This window comes from Hipposideros armiger, unplaced genomic scaffold, assembly GCF_001890085.2.
Source record: "Hipposideros armiger isolate ML-2016 unplaced genomic scaffold, ASM189008v1 scaffold_92, whole genome shotgun sequence".
NCBI classification, from domain to species: domain Eukaryota; kingdom Metazoa; phylum Chordata; class Mammalia; order Chiroptera; family Hipposideridae; genus Hipposideros; species Hipposideros armiger.
In genome coordinates, this window is record NW_017731442.1 from 776,004 (window position 1) to 787,884 (window position 11,881).

An 11,881-nucleotide genomic window follows, 5' to 3' on the forward strand; every position below is an offset into this window, starting at 1 on the left:
CGTTATGCTCTTTGTTCCCTCCAGTAGCTAATTTTAAAAATACAAAAACGAAAAGTTTTTTTTTTAACCACACACCCAGACTCTACCAAGCTCTCCATCCTACGTGCAGAAACAGCTGTGGCTTCCATGGTACACGTGAACCAACCTGGTCAGTAAGGAGCACTGGGCCAAACCAGTTTCTCTGTTCTACTCTATAAACATTTGTTAAGGTGCTATTAAAGGATCAGAAAATTACCACAGTTCTCACCCTCAAGGAATTTACAGTCATGCCAAGAAGAATTGACCCTTGTTACTGCGCGATTTTCTTAACTTCAGTAACCTGGTTTTGCAATAGTTTATCAGTTAAATAGCAACACGATTCTAACTTTCCTTAGAATATTTTTCCCTAAGCCACCACCGTTAATTCAAGAACTATTTATTTAGTGCATATAGTGTGTCAAGTCAGCCTCAGAAGTCCCCAAACCAGCTTGTCCAAATAAACACAATTATGTTGACTACCGAGGATTTCTTTTTAAATATACCTCTTTGATACCTCAGTGTTCTGAGTCATGAGTCGAGGTCTCCCTTGGCTGTGTCCTGGAGGCCACCTGCCCTCTCAGCTCCCTGCTGGTCAGTCTGGGCAGTGTTGTGTCACAACTGCCTGTCTCTGATCCGTAGACAGCTCACACCATCATGAGGGCCTGGGTGGGAAGCAGTGAATTCTTAGGAGGGACCCCTGAACTGGAAAATAGGAAATAAATCTGAGGACTCAATAATGGCATTGGTTATGGCGTTTGACCCCTCTCTTTCCTCCTAACCAAATGGGAATTCATGAGAGCAAATGGAGGTAATAGATGTGATGGGGCTTGGAGATCTTGGGAATAAAAGTACACACACATGAGGTAATATATTTTCAAGGGAATGTCTGTCCCTTTGGGCAAAATTGATGCATGGAAAGAAATGTGAAGGCAGGTAGTAAGCATTACACCAGCGCCCAGACCATCAACATCACTGGGAACTTGGTAGAAATGCCATGTCTTAGGCCCCATCCCAGACCAACTGAATGAGAAATGGAGCTCGGCATTGTGTTCTAACGAGTCTTTGAGGTCATCCTGATGCACACTGAACGTTGAGAACCACTGGCGGAGACTTTCCCTCTGATCCTGTAACTTAGGTTTAGGGACTTTCTGTTTTGACAGATAGTATCAAGGGGACTTTTTATCCTCTTTCTTGGTGGAAGCCAGCTGCCCTGCTGAGAGGAGAGGAAACACTGTGTCCTCAGAGTTTGTGAGAAAAGGGGGGAAAGCCTACATTGTTGGTTATTTTCGAGGGCTACAGGAGAACTTGCCCTGGAGAGCTTGTTAAGAAGGAGGCAGGCCTGAAAGTCCTCCCCCTCTTTCCCACAAAGGTACCGTGTTTGCCTCACCTCCCACCCTGGGGCGTGTTGCTCCTCCAGCCAGTCCTTAAAAGGAGCAGTGGGTGCCACATTTGTTCTTTCTGGTGCCAGGTCTGGGCTGTTTTACTTCCCCGGCGTCAAGTGGATGCTTAATGAGAGGCTGTGACGCGGGCCAGCAGACTTGAGAGAAAGCAGCCTCAGTCTGGGCCTTATGCTGTCTCTTCTCATTGCCTTTCCCAGCCTTGAGTTCTCCCCCTCAGTGAAGCTGTGGTCACCCAGTGTCAGCCCTTCCTTGTAAGCCCTGATAACCCTCACTCAAAAAGGCGTGCTTGCCAGAGTCTGTGGACACTGATAAATGACTTGAGAGTCAGAAATAAAGTGGCTGGTGTCCAGTTTTCTCCTATTCCCTTGACCACCCCCATTCCCACCCCACCTCAATTTAGTCCCAAAAATAAGATACGGGGATTTTGCCATTTTCTTTGTTTTGTGGTTCTTTTGGGGGGTGGGTGATGGGGTAGTACTATCTTTTCTTGTTACTCCTGTCTCTGAGGCTAGGGTTGGGACTGTGCCTTGTCAGGTAGCTGGGGAGCCCCTGCTTCCAGGGATCTCCAATTACCCATCCCTTTACCATAAGAAAATATAGTCATGCTGCTCCCTTGGGTGACAAAACTTAATATTAGGCGGCATGAAGAAAACTCCATAAAGGAGTTTGTTTGTGGGGAAAAGAGTAAAGAAGCAAAAACTGGTGGGAGTTCATGAGATTGCTGCTGATGTGAACAGAGGAAAAGAGGAACCACTCTGAGCTGTGGGAGCCAGTGTGTGAAGTTAGGGGAAAATGCTTAGGACACCCTTGTGATCCCACTTGGGGGGTGGGGACAGAACACTTCCTGTAAGAGCAGGGCCACTTCCTGAGGCTTTGACTCAACTAGACTCCCTGGGATTGAAGCAGCTCACGGTCCTAGAAGGTGGTAAACTTTACAAGTCATCCTTTGTTTCTCTGAAAATATACTAACCCCAGTGAAGATGAGACTGAGAAGTTAAAGGAAAAAACAGGAAACCAAATAGAGATCACATCAAATAGCTACTTCATTTATTCAACAAATATTTACTAAGTGCCTTTTGGGTGCCAGGCTACTGTTAAATTAAGTGCCTACTGTCATCAGGTACATTTTGCATAGTCTTGTGTCTAATTTCTGAACAACCCTTTAAGGTAGGTTTTACTAGACCCATGTTGCAGATAAGAAAACTGTGGCTTTTAGAGGTTAAAGCTGACTGAGTTCTCCCAGTTAGCAGATAGCAGACAGGATGCAGGTTTAGTCCGTCGGATTCTAAGGCCCGTGTTTGTTTCATTCTGCCATGCTGCCTGTCATAAAAAAAAAAAACCTCCCTTGCAATATGATCTGCTGCTCACCTCTGCAAGGTCTTATGGGCCCAGGACGGGGATGTCCTCTGCCTCTTCTGCTCTTCTTGTTTTGAGGCCTTAGGTAAAGCTGTCGTCTCCCTGCTGGCTCTCTATTATCGTGTGCGCCCTCTCTTCTCAGCTCCTCTAGCTCTGTGCCTGGATTCCTGATAGCAGTGTCTCATGAAGAACTTCCCACCTTTAAAGAGCAATCTAGTCTGGAGAGAAGAAGGGCATCCAAGAGGAAGGCTCCCAGGCCTTTAAACTGGAGCCAGGACGAGATACAGCCAGCCTTCCATGACCCTAAGGTTTGTGGAGGGGTGTCCAACCACGTTTCCCTCCTGCTCCATAGCTGGTTCCATCCTAGAGCAGGAGGGGTGGTCCTGTCTCTTGATCCTGAGGAGTTGCCCATTTTTGAGATAAGCTCAGTGATACTTGCCTTGCCCTACAATTTTCCTCCAGTGAAGACATTCTGTGCCAATCTCCATTCTCTGCAGCCCCTAGTGAGTCCCATGACATCCTTCATCCTAACATCAAAAAAGACAGAAGCCCTATCTCTCCATAGCCTTTCTGCCCAACTTTCTCTCCTGCTTAGGTCCCATTGTGAGGCCTGAACCAGAATTCGGCCCAAATTCTACATCCCCATCCCACAGTCAGACATGCCTTGGCTCATAACCTTGAATGAAGGCACACCTATACAGTTGGCAGTATAGGGAGTTGGAAGCAGTTTGTGAATCTTAGAATTCAAATTCTTGATCACAATTATTTCTGAGACATCTGCATTCAAGGGCTCTGCCCGAATCTGCTCTACCCTGGCTCTATCCTTTGGGAGACATGGGTTCCAGGGCCAGAGCCATGCTCTAAAGCCTAATGTGTGTGACTAGAAGACAAAAGAAAAACTTGAGCTGGGACTCTTACACCCTTTGCCTACTCATGTCTCACAGGAGTCTTCCTCTCATATACATAGGAATGTTCTTAAGCCTTTCCAAAAGCCCTCTTATCAGCTCCACACCAACATCTTCCACCCACTTTCACCTCATCCCATTACCACCCAGCTTTCTTACTCTCTTCTATAGGAAGTTGGTACCACCACTCACTGGCCTATCAAGCTTCTTCCCACGTGCCTCAGCTTCCCACCCAGCTCTGAAGCCAGGAAATCCCCACGCAGAGGGGCAGCGTGCCCCTATCCCCTACAAAGCCAGCAACCAGCAATGAGAGTCTAGAGACTATCTTTGCCCCCAGCCCTCCATATATGCTAGTCCAAACCCTTACTACTCAAAGTGTGCTTATCAGCAGCATAGGCATCACTGGGAGATGCATTAGACACGCAAACTCCCAGGTCCACCCAAGACCTACTAAATTACAATAGAATCTGCATTACTCTGCACCTTAACATGTGAGAAGCAGTGCTCTAAACAGTCTGATTCTGTCCTCATGCTTCCTGAATAAAGGGGTAGGGGGTGAAGAAGAGCCAATGAGGAAGCCCAGGCTGCAACCCCATGGTTAAGACCTCACTTTGACAGTGGAGATATCCTGGGGATGATCTGGACAATCCGTAGAGAACCTAGGGATGCTGGTGAGGCCTGGGGCCCTCAGCAGAGAGGAACAACCATGGCAGGACCAGAGAGGAGGGGAGCAGAGGGGGCCAAGCAGAGGGCTTGGGGGCAAAGGGTCACATGATGAGAAAGGGGGGGGCCACCTGCCTTTGTGAGCAGAGGTGGAATGGCTCCCTTTGGGCTCCTACCACCATCCCCAGCCCCTGTCGGGCACCGACAGCCAAAAACAGCTGCTGTGCAGCTTGGATCTGCAAGATGATTAGGTTTATTCCCTCCCTCTTGCTGGCAAAGTCACCATTGCCCACCGGCTGCATTGCTGGTAGTGGGTGCTCAGGAAATGTTTGTTGAATTGAGAGGAAGCCACAGCTTGTGCAGAGTCTGGATAATTTGCCAGACGTGGGCCTCAGGGGAGGGGCAGTAATGGAGACTTAAGTAGGAAGGACAAGTCCTAATGTCGTACTTAGCTGGAGTCACTGTTTTTCCTCTCTGAGTCCTTGCTTTTTCCTGACCATGGTGTAGGAGGTGGTGGGGAGAGGAAATAGGAGATGGCAGGAAATGACCCTGGGCTGCAGGGCTGCCCCCTGACCCCTATTCAGGGTATATTCAATGTCTGATCTGGGTGTAGAGGAGGGGGCCCCTGGTGGTAAGCTCTCCCACCCTACTGTGAAGAGAGGAGGCTATCCCCTCCCTGCCCAACCTCACCCCATTACAGAGAGGAGGACTTTCCAAGGAGCCTCCCTTTTGCAGAGGAGACCCGAACTCTGCTCTTCCATCCCAGCTCAGCTCCTGCCGGCTGTGGACTCCCTTTCTCTGGGCCTCAGCCTCCTCTTCTAGAAAGGCAGGAGGCTTCTAACTAATTGGTGAGATTCCCCTGCTTTGGCCACCCTGTGTGTCTGGGGCTGTGAGTCACCTGGGTGCAAGGCAGAGGCATGGGAAAGGACCCGGGCCTGGGCTGGGCATGCCAGCTGCTGAGGCTGCCTGCACCTGAGGAGTTGGCAGCTGGCCGCTGGAGAGGGAGGCCAGGCCATTCAAGTGCTAAGTGCTTCCTAGCCTTGCTCTCTCGCCACAGGGGGAAGCTTGCGACCTAGGCAGCAGGAGGCCCAGGACAGGGCTCACCAGCCTCAGAGACCAGGTGTGGCACAGGAATACACCAGGGGCTGTACCTGCCGGTGAAAACACATGTGCACAGGGATATGCACATGGGGTGCAGGGAAGGACAGCTCCTTGCCCTCATAATGTCACTGTGCCAGTTTGCCAAACTGCCACAAGCTACCAGCAACCAGATATCCACCATAAAGAAGGCTCTTGGCTGTGTTCTTCCCGCCACCTCTCCCCAGCCTGGCCCCCCTACTCAGCATCTCCCTGTAGGGCCAGGGCACCCTGTCCTGCTCCTCACACCCCCTGTGCCCCTTGCCCTGTGGCCGGTTCCTCTGTGGGGCCTGCTTCGCGGTGCCAGGCCTTGCTGGGTCCCAGCCTGGCCAGACCTGTCTTCTCTGGGCTCTAGGGGCCCTGCTTCTCTTTGTGGCTCAGAGCAAGTCTGGACTTCTGGCTCAGCCTGGGGATTGTTCCACCCCAGGGCCTGCTCGCAACCATCCGGCCAGGTCACAGGGCTCTCCTGGGCGCCAGGCCTTGGACTGAGAACACACACGCTCTTCCCAGGCCCAGGGCTGCCAGTGCCTCCTAGAGAGAGGTCAAGGGGAACCAAGCCAGTGTTTTGTGGAGAGTCAGGGACTGAACTGGCTGATGACGCTCCTGAATCCCCTTTTGGCCCCTTTGGGGATGCCGGGGCCAGGCTGGTTGCTGGGGCACTCGGGGGTCTATCCTGCTCCATCCTCCTCTGCGTCTGTGCATGTTCCTTCTCATTCAGAGTCTTGCTGGTGGTGCTTTGACTTCCCTGAAACAAGAGATTGGCCCTGCTGGCTGGCAAACCCAGGGCTCATGTCCCTACTCCACCCTACCCTTTGTCCAGGTACCCACCTCCTGGCTCTCTACCTCCTCCTTGCCTTCCTTTGTCCTGTAGCTGTCTTCCCACCTGTAGAAACACGTGGCAGCATGGCAGGCCCTCCCCACTTCACATCACCTGCACGGGAGAAGCTAGAGCCCTAGGGTCTCAAGAGCATCAGATCCAGAATGAGGCTCCAGGATGCCTCCCTTCCAGCCCACCTTGCTTCCCAAATCCAACCATTTTCCTCTAAACACCACTCTCCTTAGCCCCACCCCAGGTCCCCAGCTGCTGTTTATGGCCAAGCCTGTAGCACCTTGAGTTCTGTGGGGACTCCAGGCGTGGCCCTGCCTGCGCTGCCTGGGAAAGGCACCTGACTTCCCGGGGGAAGGTAACTGCTGTAATTACTGCTAGCCTCCCTGGGCACCAGGCTCTTGCTGCCGCTGCCTTTGCTGATGGCCTCTCCCCAGATCTCATTAACCTGCCACTAGGCAGCCATCAGCCAGAAGGCAGAGGCCTCCCTGGGCCAGGGTGGCGGGCAGAGCAGGCACCTGGACCAGTGCAGGTCCTGACCTTCCAGGGGCAAGACAGACCCGGAAATCAGGAGCCCAGATGCAAATCCCTTGATTTTGTCCCCTGCCATCTGTTACCTGCGGGCCCTGCCAGTCAGCCTTTCCGTCCCCCGGGCTTTGCTGTGTGCGGCTGGTGCCACCAAGGGTCTGTTAGGTTGCCCACCCCGAGTTGTACCACCTGCAAGAAATGGTCCGCAAATCAAGGAGAGAAGACGGCCTTAGCAGCCCAGCTCATGGGACTCCGCTCCTCCTCCTCTCCCAACTCACTTTTGCCATCAGGGGGCAGTGGTGGGGGCTGTAGCTTCCGGTGGCTCCTGGGAGCTAAGTGGGACAAAGGAAATGGGGCAAGGGTGGAGTGACAAAGGACCCAAGCAGGAACACCAGTTCTTCCAGGACCAGGAAGCTGTTGGTCCTTCCCTAGGTCCAGCTGTGGGTTTTCTGGCTCCCAAAAAAGAGCCCTGATCTGGAGGTCAGGGGAGCTGAGTCCCTGTGCTTGCTTTGCCACTCCTCGATAATTGTCTAGCCAGCCTCTCCAGCCCTAGCTTCCCCATGTGTAAAAGCTGTTATAGGAACAGAGCACTGAATTCTGGGGCCATTAATTCACAGAGCTCTGTTGCTATAACAATCCAGGGGCAGAGAAAATAGGACTTTCACCCATGAGGGACCAACAGCTCAGCAGGACCCCAACACAGGTTTCCTCATGAGTCTCCTCCCCAGACCTTCTGGGGTCAGAACCCCGGGTAGGAGATGTGGGTTTGGAGGGTGGGCAGGGAAGACATGGTACCCTCTTCTGACAGCAAGGGATAGGAAGGAAGATGTTCATCCATGCTTCCTTCCAACTCTGAAAATAAGTGGTAAACCAAGAGACAGAGAAAAGAGAGGAAGAAAGGGATGAAGGGTGAAAAAGCCAAGGAGGGGACAGGCTGGGGTAGGTGTTGGCTCACCTCTGGTGCTACCCGCCCTGCCCTGGCCCTCTTCCCGAGGCTTGCTGCAGTCCTGTAGCCTGTGGGGACAGAGAGACGGAGTCAGGCTGCTGGTGCGGGGAGGACAGGGGCTATAGCAAGACTCAGATTGACACCACCTCCCCCAAACCCAGCCCCAGAACTGAGGGCAGCAGGGAGATGGTGGGCTCAAGAAAGATGGGGGAACCAGTGCCCAAACAGAGCCCTGACCCAAAAGATGCAGTGTGGTGAGAGTCCCACTAGCCCTCCAAGAATCACCCACAGTTAGCCATACCCCAAGCCCACAAGCATGTCAGCCCAACAAACCACCCATCCCTGCCACCCACGTGGGCTTGTCCTTGTCCAGGTCCCACGGGCGGCGCCAGTCACCCTGTGCATCTCTGTGCCGGGCGAGGCGGGCCAGGTCTATCTGCTCCCGCTCCTGCTTCCACTGGGCATAGTCCCAGCCCACCTCCAGCGGCCCCCACACTGGCCGGTGGGGAGCTGGGCCTGGGACCAGGCCTGGACTCCGGGGTTCCCGAGCACCCTGCCAGAAGAAGACACTCAGCAACACAGGGTAGAACCAGAAAGAGCTATGGGCTTCGAATGGAAATCCAGAGTCTACTAACCCCTTCCTTTCTCAAGGTTTCAGTGTTCCCACCTAAAAATTAGATACGATCCATCTCTAATGTGCTGTTTACAATAAGCATGGTTTCCAGCCACTTGCTAGCTGTGTCTTTTGGGCAAGTTACTTAACCTTTCTGTATATCATTTCCTCATCTGTAAAATGGGATAATAATAGCACCTGTCCACAAGGTGGCTGCAGGGGTGTGTGGCCAGGCCCAGAATGCAGAGACACCCAGTGGCTGTGAGCAAGAGCCAGGATTAGGGGCTGCTGCCACCTAGAGGTCACACTTGGCACATGGCCAGTCCCCTACACCCTCCTGGCCACACCCAAGGCCCCCACCCACTTGCCACTAGCAGCGGTTCTCAACCTTCCTAATGCCGCGACTCCTTAATACAGTTCCTCATGTTGTGGTGACCCCCAACCATAAAATTATTTTCGTTGCTACTCTATAACTGTAATTTTGCTACTGTTATGAATCGTAATGTAAATATCTTTTTGTTTTCTGATGGTCTTAGGTGACCCCTGTGAAAGGGTCGTTCGACCCCCAAAGGGGTCGCGACCCACAGGTTGAGAACCGCTGCACTAGAGGTCCAGGTAGAGTAAGGGGCTGGATCACACCTCCGGCTTACCCTGTTTCTCACTGCAAGGCCCACCCAAAATGAAGACTGACCCAATAAAGGAAGAAGGGGTGGGAATTCTTGCTGGTGCTACCTAGGCATGTCCCCACAGATAGGGGGACATATGTGACTCAGCTTCTCAGCCTCTACCAAAAGGGAACTGCCACATTCATGTCCCTATCCCCTCTTGGAGATGTACCTTCCATGCAGAATCCACGCTGATGGCCATCTGCCTGGAGGGGTTCCAGCCAAAGCCCTCTCCAGGTGACCCTTCTCCCCCCTGGTTCCTTGTTCTGCTGGGCTTCTCACTTACAACCCGCTTGGCCTAGGGGAGGTGAGGATGGGCAGCATTGCAGAGCTGGGGAAGAGGAGGCTACCTGCCTGGTACCTGGGCTTCCCCCACTCGCCCTGCTCACCTTGGCTTTGTTTTCCATGGTTACCGCCAGCTCTACCCGCTCCTCCAGGCAGAAAGTACCAGTGAGGTCCTCTGCCTCCTCATTCTCGAGCATCTCATTGGCTGCTCCAGGTCCAAGGGCACTCCTTACCCAGTTACGGCTGACCACCCGCTTCTCCTGCAGAATGAGGTGCTGTGCCCTCAGTCCATGTGGGCAGCGCTGGGCAGGAGCCAGGGGCTGGGTCCTTTGCGTGGCCCCCCAGGCCGGGTGCCAGCCCTGAACTTCTCTGGAATGCCCACAGAGGAGCTGACTACAAAGGGCACTCACATGCCAGTGGCATTAGGTTATCCAAGGCCTGGGGCCATCCAGGGGCACAAGATGCCACAGTGACCCGTCATCTCTGAGCTGGGCCATCCAGAGGACTTGGACAGTGGGGCTTTGTCCCTCAGCCACTGTTTCTGGCAGTCAGCCCCACTTCTCTGTCCCCCTGGGCTTGGGGTTTAGGAGTAGCCAGTGCTATGGGGTATACGTCCAGGGTTGTGGGGCTAGACAAGGGTATGAGTGGGCTTCTATTTTATAACCTTTCAGCTGCGGCCCTTTGGGGGCTGGGGGACAGCAATGGCCGGGGCTGCATGGGGTTGAGAGCTGAGGGTGCGCCTCAGAACTGTAAAGGGGAGAAGCAGAGCAGGGGAAGTTGTCCTCCCCTGACACAGGCTGGACCTTGCCTGCAGAGCTGGCTCTCTTCTGTCCCCACCCTATCTCCCGGGTGGGGCTTACACCGGGAACCTGGCTGATGGTGACTGTGAGGCCATCAGGTCGGAGGATCTCCGGCGTGGTCACAGCCATGCCCCCCTGCTCTGCCTGCCGACGGTCTTCCTGGATCTCCTGTGGGAGGGCCCTGGGTCAGCACAGACCATGGCCCCCCAGACGCACAGAGACACAGACGCCAACAGGCCTACACAGAGAGACACCAGTGGGACACTAGGGGGCAAAGGCACCATATCACAGAGTCCCCAAGACCCTCACAGAGCCTCTGAGATGGACCACACCCACCCTAACCCTGTGCCCAGGCTAAGCCTGCAGGGAGAGACCACCACACAAGAGTCTGAGGGTCAGACAGGTAGTGCCAACCCAGTCGGTCCACCCGGCCCCAGGCACAGCCCACTCACCTGGTACCTGCGTAGTAAGGCCTGGTTCTTCTTGCGAAGGGCAACTATCCTCCGGTCCAGCTCTGCATCCTTCTCTTCCTGCTTGCTTATCGGGGATTGGGCCCCATGAGGCCCCTGCAGAGGGCAAAGGGCCTCAGATCCTGATTGCTGAGTCCATCCCTTACCAGTGCCCCAACTTTCCCGCCCAACCAGATTCTTACCACCCGAGAAACAGACCCCAGACCCAGAGCTAGAGTCACAAGGGTAAATGGCACATAGAAGGCCCAAAGCCCTCACCCCAGGAGGCCTGTCTGCCCATCTCTGCCTCCTCAAGGGCTCAGGTCAGGGCCTCATACCCAGACCCAAAGCTCCCAGCAGGGAGCTGCCCCTCCCCCCGGCTCTCCAGGGAGCTTCACTGCAAGCAGAGCCTGGAATGGGAGTTATAAATGGCTCTGGCAGCAGAACCTGCTGTGACTGGGAAGTTGCCAGGGGATTCAGGAGGTCGAGGAGGGAGCTGTTTGGCTCTCAGGCCCAGAACCACAGCAAAAAGAGAGGCCCCTGATCCGTCCTGAGCTCCCAGGCCCTGGACCCCACTCCCCAGGCCTGTGCCTAGCCTGTGGGAAAGAGCCGCTCCCAGGGGCCCAGCCCCTCCAGGCCTCAGGCTGCTGGCAGTGGGGACAGAAGAGAGCCAGCTCTGCAGGCAAGCCCAGGTCCCTCCCTGTCTGGCTGCAGGGTCTCCATTGTGACCAATGCCCCTGCCCAGCCCCTCCGCCCACCCGCCTAGGCACGGCCCTCTTCCTTCCAGGCCCAGCTGTCCCCAGATGCCCCCAGAGTATGGCTTCCTGGTGTCCCAACCCTTTCCTAGCCTCAAGAAGCCCTCTACCAAGCGCAAGGTGCCACTCACAGCCGAGTGCATGGCAACAGCGGGCACAGAGAGAATTCCAGAGCAGCCCTGGGGAGCCAGAGCAGAAGGGACGCTGGAGCCGCCGGAGCCGGGCTTCTGCTGGCCTCTCCCTGCCGGTTCCCTGCTCAGCACACGAGATCATGTTGTGATTACAAAAGACTCCTCTGGGCTCCCAGCCAGGAACGCAGCGGCCACTGCCCCCACCCATCCACTCTCAGAGGGCGAGGACCAAAGCACCGGCAGCCAGCTGGCCCTGCCCAACACCTCTCCCTGCCCTGCCCCAGCGTCCCCAGACAGACTGACAGACCTCTCCCTGGCAGAGGACCTGGCTGCCCCAGGCCCTGCTTACTCCAAGGCCCCGTGCCTCAGCAAAGCCCCAGCCCGCGCCTGCGTGCTGACAGATG

The 11,881-nt window shown here is 54.6% G+C and overlaps 1 protein-coding gene across 1 annotated transcript; it reads right to left on the reverse strand.

Annotated features, from left to right (window-relative positions):
• Window positions 1-2,437: 2,437 nt before the first annotated feature.
• Window positions 2,438-11,619, reverse strand: CCDC9B (coiled-coil domain containing 9B). The gene is given in 13 exon segments (XM_019645014.1): window positions 2,438-6,224; window positions 6,308-6,362; window positions 6,923-7,022; window positions 7,112-7,165; window positions 7,789-7,847; window positions 8,133-8,332; window positions 9,230-9,355; window positions 9,447-9,602; window positions 10,203-10,310; window positions 10,595-10,708; window positions 11,478-11,527; window positions 11,530-11,598; window positions 11,601-11,619. Coding segments are annotated over 13 exon segments (1,653 nt in total). The 3' UTR covers window positions 2,438-5,681.
• Between the last annotated feature and the right edge of the window lie 262 nt (window positions 11,620-11,881).